General features: G+C 41.5%; 1 protein-coding gene across 11 annotated transcripts in view; it reads left to right on the top strand.

Moving 5' to 3' along the window:
- LOC144309022 (P2R1A-PPP2R2A-interacting phosphatase regulator 1-like) overlaps positions 1 to 15,664 on the top strand; it is an 82,547-nt gene that overhangs the window by 54,517 nt on the left and 12,366 nt on the right. The window contains exon 12 of one of the 11 annotated variants that reach the window (XM_077890059.1): positions 14,163 to 14,225. The exons of 9 other annotated variants lie outside the window; for them this stretch is intronic. In XM_077890059.1, coding sequence (XP_077746185.1) covers positions 14,163 to 14,225 — 63 coding nt within the window. Of the gene's footprint in view, positions 1 to 3,799; positions 3,980 to 14,162; positions 14,226 to 15,664 lie in introns of those variants that run through there. One more of the 11 variants, XM_077890056.1, reaches the window with a different exon arrangement.

The raw sequence follows: 15,664 nt of genomic DNA, 5'->3' as shown, positions 1-15,664 counted from the left end.
TAGATGAAACTTGGAAACAGTATGCTAAGTGAAATAAGCCAGACACAAAAGGACAAATATTGCATGACTCCACTTATATGAGATACTTAAAATAGACAAATTCATAGAGACATACAGTGGATTACAGGTTACCAGGGGCTGGCGGAAGGGGAATGGAGAGTTATTCTTTAATGCTCATATAGCGCTTCTGCTTGGGATGATGAAAAGGTTTTGGAACTAGATAGTGAGGATGGTTACATGTTGTGAGTGTAATCAATGCCATAGAATTGCATACTTAAAAGTGATTCAAATGGCAAGTTCTATGTAAAAAACAAAAGCCCTAGTATTTAACATGAATAGATCAATTAAGCCATCATTTCTCAGGATGTTTTATAAAATGTGAATAAGTGTCCTGAAGAATGAAAGAAAGGGAAGGCCATGGGGGAGGGGGCAATCTATGGTCAAGTAAGTTTAGGAAAATGAGTTAAAATCATTTCTTAAACATTGTGAAAGCCCAAGAAAAGAGATATGGTATGAAGCATTTTTAAACTGTTTAACTTAAGTTCTTGTTTTTGAGGGTCATCTTGTGGGAGTATGTTATGTAGACCCTTTGGAAAACACTGGGTTAAACAAATAAGAGTACATTCGTTCCATGGAAATCTGTGTACCCATTAAGAATGATGACACGGTCATATATCACTTGACATGGAAAGATGTTTATACTATATTGTTAAGTAAAAAAGCAGTGTGATTAATGGGATTTCATTTTTGTTTTTAAAAAGTATATGTATATATTTTATACAGATATATAAAAGAAAAAAGTTTGTAAGGCTGTATGCCAAATGCTTAAGTTTCTGGGTGGTGGGAAGATGGATGATTTTGTTTTCATTTGTTTTTCTCTTTGCTTGTCTGTATTTTCATATTTTTCCATATGGAATATTGGTTACTTGTATAATCAAGAAATAATAGAAGTTAAAATAAATATTTTTTAGAAACCTATGGGCAATTATTAATTATATGAGGGAGAGGGTGAGAGGATCAGTACTCCCTTACCGCTTATTGGGCGCTTCACTTCTACTTAAACTTTCACTAAAGGATAGTGAAAGGGCCTTTCAACTATTAGGAAGTAATACTAATTCAAAAATGCTTACTGATTTTTTTTTTGCTTCCTGATATTGAACCAAAATCTACTTTCCATCATTTGGTCCTAATTTGTCATAGGGAATGCCATAAAATAAACAAAATCCATCTCCTAGTAACAAGCATCGGTAAGGACGTGGAGAAATAGAGGACCTTTGTACGTTGCTGGTTAGAATGTAAAATAAAGCAATGTCTGTGGGAAACATTTTGGCAGTTCCTCAGAATATTAAACATAGAATTATTACATGATCCAAGAATTGCACTCTTTGAAAACCAGGACTCAGATACTTTATACTAATATTCCTTGCAGGATTATTCACAACAGCCAAAAGGTGACAACAACCCAAGTATCTATCACCAGATATTTGGCAACAGCAATCATCATTTTACTCTAAGTTTCCACTCTAGTCTTTATGTGATGGTTCCCAGACCTTATTCATCCTAGCTATTGGCCTCTGAACATTTTCCAGTTTGTCAATATCCTTCAAGTGTGGTACCCAGAAATGACCACAACACTCCACACATTTCTTCTCACATATCGTTATCAGTTCCTTAAGAAATTTGGTATTTGATTTCTCTAATTAAAAAGTAATTTCAGAATACTTCCCAATTCAGTGTGACTGTACTCAGAATTCTATAAGATTATATATGAGAGATACTCAATTAGCTATTTTCCCATCTTTTAGTTTCCTTTTTTTAAAGACTTTTATTTATTTATTCATGAGAGACACACAGAGAGAAAGAGGCAGAGACACAGGCAGAGGGAGAAGCAGGCTCCATGCAGGGAGCCAGATGTGGGACTCAATCCCGGGTCTCTAGGATCAGGCCTGGGCTGAAGGCAGCGCTAAACCGCTGAGCCACCCAGGCTGCCCCCATCTTTTAGTTTCTAAGCTACGTAGCTAAATAAAATATTCCAGTTCAGTTCCTCATCCAGTCTCCTGCATTTATTAAAATCTTAGTAGAACTCTTTTTATAAAGCACTGAAAAGAGCATGGGAAGAGCTTTCATACTGTTGGGGAAGGCAGAAGAGTCTCTGCAGTCTGGCCAAGGAATGTGAAGAACCTCTTGTCCTATACCATTTTCTACTGTTTTTCCAAGCCATTGGTTCCAGTTTTGGGAGGTCAAGCTGCATCCAGATTGACTGGCCTCTCTATTAAGAGGCACCTAACAAGATGACAATGACAAGCCAGGGTTCATGGTGATGTAGAATATCATTTCTTGTCCTTTATCTAATCCCAGTTCCCCTAACCAACCTAGTCTATGCATGGGTCTTCTTTCCAGCCTAAAGAATCCTTTGCCTTTTATCCCTTTTGCCATGCCTCCCACATGGTGGGCACTATTTAAAAGATCCTGGTAAACTGTATATAGCAGCCCATTGCCTTCTACCAGGCATATGTGCCTGTATACTTGTTTTGTTTGTTGGTTGGTTTTTTGTTTTGGTTAGTGGAAGGGAAGCTTTATTGAGGCCACAGGGTCTTGGCGCTTGGGCAGAAGGCTGCCCTGCAAAGTACACCAGCCAGCAGAGGGGCCTTATTTGACCTTCATGGGGCACAGGTTGTTGGTGTGGCCTCACTTTTTCTTGGCAACAGTTGACAGCACCGGGGTGCAGACAAGAATAACTCTTGGGGCAGATCCCCTTGTCGCAGTTGTATTTCTGAGCCAGCTGGTGGAGGGCAGGCCTGATGATGCCACCCCACAGGCGAAGCACCAAATGCACTCTGTCTGGCTATTGTAACCCGAGAGAGTATGGCCGTCCTCCAGCTGTTTGCCTTCAAAAATCACACTGCTGCTGGTCAGGTGGGATGCCTCTTTGTCTGGGATTTTGGCTGTGACATTCTTAATGATGTCATAGGGCTCGACCTTGAGGGTGATCGTCTTGCCCATCAGAGTCTTCACAAAGATCTGCATTTCTGTGTCCTCAAGACTGCCGCCACCACCCCACTCGCCCACCTTGTTCTGTGTGCTTCATTTTTTCAGGAGAGTAGTTTCTTCATTGTAGGGACTGCATTTTGGGGCATAGTTTACATAGGATGTTTAATACATGTACTTGCTAAGCAGAAGTAACTTTAAATTAGCTTCTGGGGGCACCTGGCTGGCTTAGTTCGGTGACTTTTGATCTTAGTGGTGTGAGTTTGAGCTCCACATTAGGCATAGAGATTTTAAAAATCATAAAATATATTTTGGGGCACCTGGGTGGCTCAGTTGATTAAGCATTTGCCTTTGGCTCAGGTCATGATCTCAGGGTCCTGGGATGGAGCCCCACGTCAGGCTTCTCAGCAGGGAACCTGCTTCTCCCTCTCCCTCTGCCCCTCCCTGCTTGTGTGTGCTCTCTCTCTCTCACTCTCAAATAAAATTTATTTTTAAATCATAAAGTATTTTAAAAAGTCTTCACATATTGAAGTTTTCCATTTACACTAATTCTTAAAATATACTTTATTGAGTTATAATTTACATGCTTATCACAGATTGCACCCATTTTAAGCTTATGTTCAAGATACAGACCACTTCCATTGCCACAGAGAATGCCCCTTTGTAGTTAATCTCCACCCCCACTGCTGGCTTCAGGCTGTCACTGATCTCCTTTTCGTTATCACTATAGATTAGATTCTCTTTTATAAAATTTCATATACATATATAATCTTATAATATGTACTCTTTTGTGTCCACTGGTTTTGCTTAGAATGTCCTTGAGAGGAACCCCGGGTGGCTCAGCGGTTTAGTGCCGCCTTCAGCTCAGGGCCTGATCCTGGAGACCCAGGATGGAGTCCCGAGTTGGGATCCCTGCAGGGGGCCTGCTTCTCTCTCTGCCTGTGTCTCTGCCTCTCTCTGTATCTCTCATGAATAAATAAATAAAATATTAAAAAAAGAATGTCCTTGAGATTCATCCATGCTGCTTCCTGTATCAGTAGTTCATTATTTTTATTGCTAAATCATATTTCATTGTATGTATAAGGCACAATTTGTCCATTCACCTTTTGATGCACACTTAAATTGTTTCCAATGGGGAGGCCATTACAAATAAAGCTACTATGAATATTTGTGTTGTAACTTTTGTATGGATGTATATTTTAATATCTCTTGAGTAAATACCTAGTAGAATTGCTATATTATAATGACGAGTGCATGTTTAGCTTTATTAAGAAATTGTCAGCCTGTTTTCCAAAGTGATTTCACCATTTTATATTCCCACCAGCAATGCATATTCACGTAAGTAGTTCATGTGTGTGGTTCATTTAAACAGTGTTTTCATTTTGAGATCCTGCTTTTCTAAAGGATTTGTTGTGTTAAAGTTGCTTAAGATAGGAAAGCCATCAGTGAAAATAAGGAAATTATTTAAATATGGTTTTTTTATAATAAATTTATTTTTTATTTGCTGTTCAATTTACCAACATACAGAATAACACCCAGTGCTCATCCCGTCAAGTGCCCCCCTCAGTGCCCATCACCCATTCACCCCCACCCCCCGCCCTCCTCCCCTTTCACCACCCCTAGTTCGTTTCCCAGAGTTAGGAGTCTTTATGTTCTGTCTTCCTTTCTGATATTTCCCACACATTTCTTCTCCCTTCCCTTATATTCCCTTTCACTATTATTTATATTCCCCAAATGAATGAGAACATACACTGTTTGTCCTTCTCCTATTGACTTACTTCACTCAGCATAATACCCTCCAGTTCCATCCACGTTGAAGCAAATGGTGGGTATTTGTCGTTTCTAATGGCTGAGTAATTTAAATATGTTTATTTAAAAATATTAACCGGATTATATTTGTTTTCAAAGAATTTACTTATAGATCTTGGGTTTTGTGATTTGGCCAAATATGATTATTCATTACTGTTTAAAATGATCAGCTAAAGGGCATACATCCTTCAAAAGATAATCCCATTTGATTTAGAAAATAAACTGACCTGACTTTCTCCAGAGTTTTCTAAAATTCTTAGAAATATCTTCATATGACTTCCTACTTCTTTTATTTAACTTCAAGATAAATTCATAAATAAATTATATTCAGAGAGAAACTATGGCATGCTAAGCACCCAGTAACGTAGTAAATGTGTATTGGCCTCCCAACCTCCCTCACTTACTGGCAAGAGAAGAGTCTGACTTTATAAATGTTTTCCAGTGTCCTGCTGCGGGTTATCTGGAAAGCTATGAAACATGGTATCAGCCTTTGGATCTTGGCGACAAGAAAGGAATTTTTTAAAAAATAAAACAACACATTAGATGTACTTGGTCTGTTTCACCTTGCCTAAGATTCAAAGGTTTATATAGAGCACATGTTACCAAGCAACAGGCTTCGCTAATCTCACTTTAGCAAATAGGAACTCCAGTGTAAGTGCCAGGGTTGTTTGGGTCTTGTCTGGCACTCCTCAAATGCTGGGCAAGGGGAAGGAAGCCATTCATGTACTAGAAAATGTGGTGCCACATTCACCAGACTGTCGACTAAAGGATTTTGATATCTCCTTTTCTACATTGTGAAATCAGGAGTAGTGTGCTTGCCTCTAGAGATTTCTATCCAATGATAGATGGTCTGATCTGCACAAAACAGATTTAATGACATTTTCCTCTGTGATACAGGACCTGCATTAACACATCACATTTGTGGGCTATTTGGGGTCATCCAGCAACACCTGCTCTGCACCAGATAATTGACCCCTTCTGCTCCTAGCTTTTTTGTTTCCATGAGAAACTTTTCTTTCATCTCCAATTTTCTCTAAGCCATTTAAAAATATATTTATTCTGCACAAGAGTTCATCTCTCCTTTATAAATCAAATATTGAAGAATTGCACTGATGCTCACATTCCAGGGTTACCACCTTATACTCATCTTTTCTTGGTTGTAAGCCTTTCAAGGAGCCTGGATTCATCTGTGTGGCTTTGTGGAATTATTATTCAACGGTAACTGAAACCAGGGAAAGACATCTCTGGTTCAAATTCTTCGATTGCATGGCTCAGAGTCCCATATTGTTTCCTATGAACGAAATGGCTTTTTTTAGAAATGAAGCACACTCCTCAGGAAGTTTGAATAACAGGAGTATGCTTTGAAAGATGAAGCAGGTTAAGAGAACCTAGGCAGAGTGTCTCTACCAATGTGTTATTTATTGTATTTGTACTCTGCTTGTTTCCCCAAAGGACTTGAAGTAGAGACATTTGAAGTTGATACAGTCTGTCTCCATTTCTTCCCACCTTGCTTTCTGCTGCCCGTATCTCCCCAGCTGTCGGTGCCAGCCTCCCCTCCACTTGTGTCTGCCCAGGTTTGCCCTCTTCCAGAAGGGTCTAGGGTCAATGCTCCAGAAGCTCATCTTCTTCCCTCTTCTAATCAAAACCCTCATCCTATGTGGAGAAAAAGGAACCCTCACACACTGTTGGTGGAGATGCAAACTCAGGCAGCCACTGTGGAAAACAGTATAGAGGTTCTCAAAAAATTAAAGATAGAGCTAGCCTATGATCCAATACTTCCGCTACTGGGTCTTTACCCAAAGAAATAAAAAAACACTAATTCAAAGGGATATATGCACCGCTATGTTTATAGCAGCTTTATTTACAATAGCCAAGATATGGGAACAACCCAAGTGTCCATTGATAAATGAATGGATAAACACACACAGAAATATTACTCAGTTATAAAAAAAGAATGAAGCCTTGCCATTTGCAACGACATGGATGGATCTAGCGGGTATAATGCTAAGTGAAATAAGTCAGAAAAAAAAATAAGTCAGAGAAAGACAAATACCATAGGATTTCACTCAGATGTGGAATTTAAGAAGCAAAATAAATGAACAAAGAAAACAAGAGACAAACCAAGAAACAGACTCTTAACTCTAGAGAACAAACTGGTGGTTCCCAGAGAGGAGTGGGTGGGTGGGGTGGGGGAAAGAAGTGATGGGGATGAAGGAGGGCACTTGTGATAAGGAGCACCTGGATGCATGGAAGTGCTGGATCACTCTATTGTACATCTGAAACTCATATAACAGCATATACTGACCATTACTGGAATAAAAAAGCAAATCTCCCATACTAACAAGTCTGAAATCAATGTTGATATTCTGATTAATATTCTTCACAGGAAATTTAAAGTGACCAATGAAGTTAATCCTGTGGAGGGTTGTTTGTGTTTTCAAGCAGCAATTTAGTTCTAATCTCAGTCGTTGGAATTGAGGGGGCAGTGGTCAGGGGATGATGTAGCTGGGAGCTCTGGCCCTTTCCTGTCCCCTCTCCAACCTCCCCCTAGCACAATGAAGACTGGGCAGAAGCCAGGGACCTTCTCTCCTCTATCCCCACTATTGTCCCCATTTGTTTAGGAGCAAGCTGAGACTTGGGAGGGCTACTCAGCATCCAAGTTTCATCCTGGGGACAATAGTGACACCTATAGCACAGAGTTATTGTGAAGCCACAATTCTCTGCTGTCTGCAATACACTGAGCTACCTGGCAAATCCAAAGCATGCAATTTTAAAAGTGCTTGTTATGATTGTTCTTATTTACCAGCTGGCATCTGAAAGGAAAGGAAGAGGCCAACCCTAGGTATCTCCCAGTCTCCCTTTGTAGACATTTGTGGCATGCCATACTGTGTTTCCACTTATACTGGTATTATAAAGCTTCCTTTAAAATAACTTTGAGTGGGAAGAAGTAAGTTGATTCAAGCAGAATCATTAGGTATCTTGATGGTGGTATGTGGATGTGGCAGAGATGGTGGTGAGTAAGGTCAAACTCTGTAGTGGTGTGGCCACTCTAATACTGTAGTGAGAAATATTAATATTAATTATTATTGTTACTACCCCCCCAACTCCCAGCACTCCTGATCCCTCCAGCCTGATCTACTTTTTCTTTTTACTATAGGACTCATCACCTTCTTTTTTTTTTAAGATTTTATTTATTTATTTTTTGACATAGAGCACAAGTAGGGGGAGCAGCAAGATGAGGGAGAGGGAGAAGCAGGGAACTGGACACAAGACTCGATCCCAGGACCCTGGGATCATGACCTGAGCCAAAGGCACACGCTTAACCGACCAAGCCACCCTGGCGCCCCAGGACTTACCACCTTCTAACATTTTCTGTAGTTTACTCATTATCTTTATTGTTTATCTCTCTTTGCTGGCACGTAAGCTCCTCCAGGGCAGGAATCTTTTTCTGGTTTTGTTTAAGTGAACACAGTGCCTAAAACAGCACATGGCCTGTTGGAGACCATCACTAAATACTTGATGACTGATGAAATGAATGACCATGGCATTCTCCGTCCTTTATAATCTGGTTCCACTGTTTTCTGACCTCACCTCTTGTCATCCTCCTCTCTGTGTTACTGATGCCAGCAGTATCCTGTGCACGCCATTTGTTCCTCCATCTCTGTGCGTTACTTACATTCTTTCCTCTGCCCTGAATAAATAATCATGGATCTATACAAAGATTTGGTTTTAAAAATGTTCATCACTGTCTGAGTTTGTATCGGTGAAAAATTTGAAACAGACTCAATATCCATCAATCAGAGTTAAGTTCGAGAAATCATGATTACTCCCACTTCATGGAGGACAATTTGGTACCATCTATCAAAATTACAAAAATTACATATGCGCATAGCCTTTGAATGAGCAATTCCGCTTTTAGGAGTTTATCCCACAGCTATACTTGCTCATATACCAAATGAATGCATGTTGGTGACTCACTGCGGTGCTTTCGTCACTCCTATTAGACACAACAATGACAGAGCTCATTGAATTATTATGTGGAACTATATTTATTGACGTGGGAAGATCATAATAGCTGGCATTAATTCAGGCACTGTGATAAGCGTTTTTATATATTTTTATCTCATTTAATCCTTATAACAGCCCTGTGAGGTAGTTACTATAATAGTCCTCATTTACACAGGAGGAAATGGATTCAGGGAAGTGAATTTACTTATCCAGGGTCAGACAACTAATAAGTAGCAAAGCTGAGATGTTTGAAATATTATGATGACAAAACAATATGTACACTGTGATCCACTTTTGTAAGAAAAAATGCATATAGATAAATGTATAGATGTGCATATAAAAAGCTTGGAAAGATATATATGTGATTTCTCTTTTCTTCTTTTTGCTTATAATTTTCTGATTTTTCTGTTAAATTTGGGGGCTGACTTGACAGGAGGAAGTGCTGCCAGGAGGCATGAATTACTTGTGTAAATTTAAAGATGCCTACATTTCAAAAGTTTGGTGGTAGTGTGGAATAGTGACACGGATTTGTGGGAAGTGTTTCTAGAGTGAGAGGAGAAACACCAGCGGGAAGGGAGAGCTTTCCCAGAGGCAAAGAGGATGGCTCCTGGCGCCAAGTGCCGGAGTCCGGCGAGAGAACCTAGCGTCAAGGGCACGGGCGGAAGAGGCAACCTTAAGGAGGAAGTCCCTGGTCCCCATAAAGCTGAAGGGTTGGGGACAAGCAGGCATAGGGGAAAAGGCAGAAAACTGGAGGAGGGCAAGGAAAAGAGGGAGAAGTGGGGTAGTGTCTGCCCAATGACCTGTATCCTATCACTGAAATCCAGAGCCGGCCCTCTACTGAAGGGTTGGGCCGAGGGGGCCAGGTAGGGGATCTGAGGAGAGGGAGAGCGTTTGGAACAATCACGGAGAGAAATTTGATACAGATACATAAAAGGACTGCCTCGCAGCCCTTGGGGCCCTGCAGAGGCTGGCCGGCTGGCTTTGTAGCGGAGCCAACTTCATGACCTTCTCCAGCAATAGCTAGCAGCCTGGGAGTGGGGGGTGGAGGGAATGGATGGTGGGATTTTCATAGGGCTGCAGATTGGCAGGGCAGGTGCTGCAGAAGGTCACTGGGAGAGTGAGTCCAGGGGTCAGAGCTAGATGGCTGGATGGCTGGTTGTGGGGCTGACTCGGAAGGAAGAAGGGGTGCCAGCAGACTCCTGAAGGTGTCTGGGAAAGGAGGAGGGAGGAAGGACAGGCTGGGGGCCGAGAGTACAGAGGGAGACCCATAGGAAGCTGAGGGCAGAGTGGCGTTTCTGGGTCTGAGATGGCAAAGCCTCTCCTGTGGCGCCCTGGGAGGAAGTGGGAAGCACAGCAAGGAAAGCAGGAGGATAAAAGGGCAAGGAGAGGGGTGTTCCTGTGGCCCAGTGGTTGAGCCTCTGCCTTCAGCTCAGTTCATGATCTTGGGGTTCTGAGATCGAGCCCCATGTCAGGCTCCCCGCAGGGAACCTGCTTCTCCCTCTCCCCCCACCCCTGCTCGTGCTCTCTTGCCTGCGCTCTCTCTCTCTGCCTCATGAATAAGATCTTTTAAAAAAGAGGGTGAGGAGAGCGTTAAAATAACACCTAGCTGATGGAGGGCAGTTTGGCAGTATCTATCAAAAGTACAAATGCGTGTTCCCTATCATCCAGCAATTCAGTTTTGAGGAGTTTCTTATCCGATACACTTACTTGCTTTTGTGCAAGATGGATGTGTAAGGGGAGCCACTGCAGCATTGTCTGTAACAGTCACAGATTTTGGAAGCAGCCTAAAAGTCCGTCCATAGTGCATTAGTCAGTTGAATCATGGTTCATAAAATGGAATGCTAGGTAGCTGGAAAAAGGAGGACGTTTCTCTTATTAAGTGGAAGAAGCAAGGTACAGATCCGTGGGGATAGTTCACAGTCTATTTGCTGACGCATACATAAAACATCTCCAGAAGCATACATAAAAACTGTTCATGTAGGTTGCCTCTGAGAGGGACAGCTGTTGGCTGGGTGATAGGATGTGTTTGGAAAGCAACTTTTCTTTTTTTCTTATTATTTATTTTTTTATTTATTTATGATAGTCACACAGAGAGAGAGAGGCAGAGACACAGGCAGAGGGAGAAGCAGGCCCCATGCACCGGGAGCCCGACATGGGATTCGATCCCGGGTCTCCAGGATCACGCCCTGGGCCAAAGGCAGGCGCCAAACCGCTGCGCCACCCAGGGATCCCGGAAAGCAACTTTTCACTCGTCCTTTTGTTTTGTGGCTTTTTTTTTTTCTTTATGGAAGTGTAATTGACAAAAATTGTGTATATTTAAGGTATACAAAGTGATGTACCTTTTGAAGCTTGAGCCATGTGGATATATTACTTACTAAGAGAATAAAGTAATTAACTAAAAACATTATATGTAGACATACATATATCTATGTATAATTTGGATCTCTTTTCTAGATATTAATTCATTAAAATAAAAGCACAACAAAAACTCCCACTGGAGAGTTTGTTTCAAACCAGTCCGTTTGCAGGGTAATGGGTGGGAATTTTGGATGCGATGAAATTGACCATGTGTCAAAATAATTGCTGAGCCTGGGCAACGAGTATATTGGGGGTTCATTTTCATCTGAACCATGAGATTGCCACTTTGGTTGGGTAAAAAATGGTCACACTGCAGCCATTTCATGCAGGTTAAGCTAATGCTGTTCTCATTATTTTTTGTGAATTTTCCATAATATAAAAGTTTTCAAAGAACGGAAAACAAATGAGCTCCCACCAGGTTCTTGCTAGGAATATTCATATTCTTTCTCATCCCAGCCCTTATATCTTGTAATTGAGTGGAAATTCCCATTCCCCCACCAACTTCTGAAACAGCAGTACTGCCTCCCTGATTCCTTTTATTCTGAGACCCAGTACTATTCTCAGGGTTTTTTCTGTTAACAACCTGTTGTGTGTTAATTGGGTACCACCTTCCCCTTATTGCTGGTCAAGCTCATTGTGTTCTCAAAAAAATCACTTCTTTAGTTTCTTAAGATCATTTGACGTTCTCTTCCTGCCTCACAGTCTATTAATAGCAAGCCTAACTAATTTGGGGCCATGCCCTTATCCAGGTGACGTATATTTATCAATCTGGAGGCTGATGACTCTGGGACACTCAGTATACAGCACCGCAAAGTTCATCCTATGCCATCAGTAAGCCCACTTATGTTCAACCTTTCAGTCTTAAGTTATTTTGCTTATGTCTGCACTACTTCTGTTACCTCAGGAGCTATGGGGACTTTGGCCTGGCCCCCAGCACCTGCTAATCAATGCCTTGTTGTCTGTCTTCGGGAGTCAGGTGGCTTCCCCTTGCTGCCTGCAGGCCTGGGCATCTTCCCGATGTCCCAAGATCTGTCATTCAGCTCTGCTTGCATATCCCACCGGCACCCCAGACTTAATTAGTTCCCCCAGCTTGAGGCCTCCTGTCTACTTCCTCCGGCCCCCTTCCCCAGGCAGTCTGCCCTTAGCCTACCTTCCTTCCTTGTGCTCTCAAAGCTTTTCTTTATCATGCTGGAATGTGCTGGTCTCCTTTTGTGTCCTGTCCATCCCAGACTGTGAGCTCCTGGGCTAAGGATCAAGATCATGCCTTATGCTCCCTTGAATATCTCACACTGAGCACAGCATCGGGCACACAGTTACATGCTCAAAATAATACATTTTTACAATTTTAATTTTCAATACTTTTGATGTACAGAAAATTGTACCCAAAAATAGGAAAAAGAACTTTCACATGCCCTTTATCAAGATTCATCTGTTGTTAGCATCTTGTTAAATTGACCATTCTCCCTAAACACACACACACACACACACACACACACACACACACACATTTTTGTGTGTGAAGCATTTGAGAGTGAGTTGTAGACATCATATCCCTTTGCCTCCAGTACTTCAATACGTATTTCCTAAGAACAGGGGCATTCTGTTAGATAAACAAAGTAGAGTTGGCAAATCAAGAAATATAACACTGATACGGCATACTAGTATATAATCTTCAGGTCATTTTCGAATTTTGCTAATTGTCCCAAGAATATCCTTCATAGCTATTTTTCTTCTGGTCCATGATGCAGTTTAGAATCACACATTGTATTCAGTGGTCATGTTTCTTAACTCTCTCAAGTGTCCTTCAGTCTAGAACAGCTCCCAACCTTTCTTTGTCTTTCATGACATAAACCTTTTAGAAGAGTACAGGCCAGTTATTTTGTAGAATATTCCCCAGTTGAGGTTTGCCTGATGTGTCCTCATGATGAGAGGTTATGTATTTCTGGCAGGCGTAAAACATAAAAAGGCATACAATGATTGTTGTTGATGTTAACTTTAAATAATTAGTTAAATGCCCGCCATGTTTTTCCACTATAAAGATATGACTTTTCATGGGGCGTCTGGGTGGCTCAGTTGGTTAAGATTCCAACTCATGGTTTCAGCTCAGGTCATGATCTCAGGATCTTGAGATCAAGCCCCATGTTGGGCTCTGTGCTGGGGGTGGAACCTGCTTAAGATTCTCTCTCTCTGCCCACCTCCCTCTCTAAAAAAAAAAAAGATAAGACCTTTCTTTTCATATTTAATAACTAATGTATAAGTAAATACTTTGAGACTATGTAAATAACATGTTTCTCATAAAATTTTAACTCTCTAGTTTTAGGATCCATTGATGACTCTTGCCTGAATCAGTTTTTACTATGGTGGTTGCCAGATAGTAATTTTCAAAATAACATCTATTCATTGGTTAAATTAATTGCTTATTTGTCCTACAGAAGGGATGCCTCCTTTGCTAGGACAGCAGCCTCTGATTGGCTGCACGAGTGAAGTCTAGGTAGAGACAAGCTGGCAGTGCTTGGAAACCTTAAATGAGGCCGATTTTCCTCTAAGCCCCGCTGGCTTTTATCAGAACCTAAAATGGACCCCATGGCCTTCCCAAGATGGTCTCTCCATGCTGAAGGCCAACAGCAGCTGCCTGCTCGGTCAGGCCTATGCCTACAGGACCCATGCCTGCCTATTCTTCATATTTTCCATCAAACTTGAGGGCAGAGAGGTAGTAAAGGTAGGGAGCACGCTTGCCTTCCATTTTGACTTATTTGAAAAACATAAAACAGGACTCAGGATTCCACTCAACCTCTTCTGCCATTCTGGTGGCCCACATTTTTAGGCCCTGGGATCAAGGTATCATTTTCACGTGGGTTCTTTTAGAAAAGGTAAGTCACCATGACTACATGGAGAGTGGAGCTGTGTTTTGTTTGGGGACTGTATTCGTTTCCTAGGACTTCTGTAACATATTACCACAAGCAGGGTGGCTTAAAACATTAAGATTTTTTTTCTCACAGTTCCAGAAGCTAGAGCTTGAAATCAAGGTGTGGCAGGGGCATGCTTCCTCGGAAGCATCTAGGGTAAGATCCTTCCTTGCCTCTTCCAGCTTCTGGTAGCCTCAGGCGTTTCCTGGCTTTTGCCTGCACGGCTTCAATCTCTGCCTCCATCTTCCTCTAGCATCTTCCCTCTGCATCTGTGTGTGTGTCTTCCGATGACATTCTCTCTGTGTCTGTATCAGTGTTCAAAGTTCCTTCTTCTTATAAAGGACATTAGTCATGTTGGAATAAGGCCCACCGTAATGACCTCATCTTAACATCTTACATCTGCAAACACCCTATTTCCATAAGGTCACATTCATAGGTACCCAGGGTTAAGGCTTCAACATATGTTTTGGGGGGACCTGATTCAACCCATAACAAGAACCATGCCTGAAATCCGACCCATTTGAGAACAGGAAGTGGAGTGCTATTCACTATAATGCTTCAGCCCAGTCTAACAGAGCTCTCTGTCCTTCATGCTCACTCTGGTCTTGGCTTGCCAACAGGTAAGGAAGGAAAATAAGATAGGCAGATGATCCTTAGCCCCCTTGAAATAGACTTTTTTAAAAAAAGATTTTATTTATTTGAGAGAGAGAGGGAGCACAAGTGGGGGTGAGGGGCAGAAGGAGAGGGAGAGGGAGAAGCAGATTCCCCGCTGACCAGGGAGCCTGATGTGGGGCTTGACCCCAGGACCCTGAGATCATGACCTGAACTGAAGGCAGATGCTTAACTGACTAAGCCACCCAGGCACCCCTTGAAATAGACTTTGGACATAATTTTCAAATGATCACAAGCTATTCACATGGCCATTACATAGAGGACAACAGTAGAGGACATTAACAGTCTGCCAGACTCTGGCCCCTGCACTCCTTCCTAGACTTCTCATTTGTTACCATTTGACAAATGGGGAGCATGAGACCCAGAGAGATGAAGTGACTTCACAAAAGTCACACAGCTGCTGATAGTAAATTTTGTACAGGGCAGGATCATGGCAGGCACTCAGTAAATATTTGTTGCCTGAATGAGTGAATGAATGACTAGATCTGAGACAGTATCTCTGGTCTTCATTTCCTGATCCATTCCTCTTCCCCTCATTAAAAATGACTGCAGACTAAGGTGTGGTCCCAAGACAATGGAGTATAGAAGTGACTGGGTCAATTTCAAATTCTTTTGCTATACTTAAGAACCTTCTGAATTCTCTGGTAAGGAGCATGTCAGTCTAGTTGATTTCTTTTCTTCATCCACTTCTGATGAACTGATCAAGATGCTATTTTGTCAAAATACTTGAGCAATGGCTTTAATTTTACCTGAGCTACATAATTGTCTAAAAATTATATTTTTTTATATTTTAAACTATAAATTATGAAATTATATTTGCACTAAAGGCAGGCCTTAGCACATAGACAGTTTTTACTGAAATGATATATCAAGGAAGTAAAGAATTCAGCATGTTACCTTCATATCTTTGAAACAGAATATTG

This window comes from Canis aureus, chromosome X (assembly GCF_053574225.1).
Source record: "Canis aureus isolate CA01 chromosome X, VMU_Caureus_v.1.0, whole genome shotgun sequence".
NCBI classification, from domain to species: Eukaryota; Metazoa; Chordata; class Mammalia; order Carnivora; family Canidae; genus Canis; species Canis aureus.
Note: the sequence above shows the minus strand (reverse complement) of the source record. Positions and strands in the feature narration are given on the sequence as shown.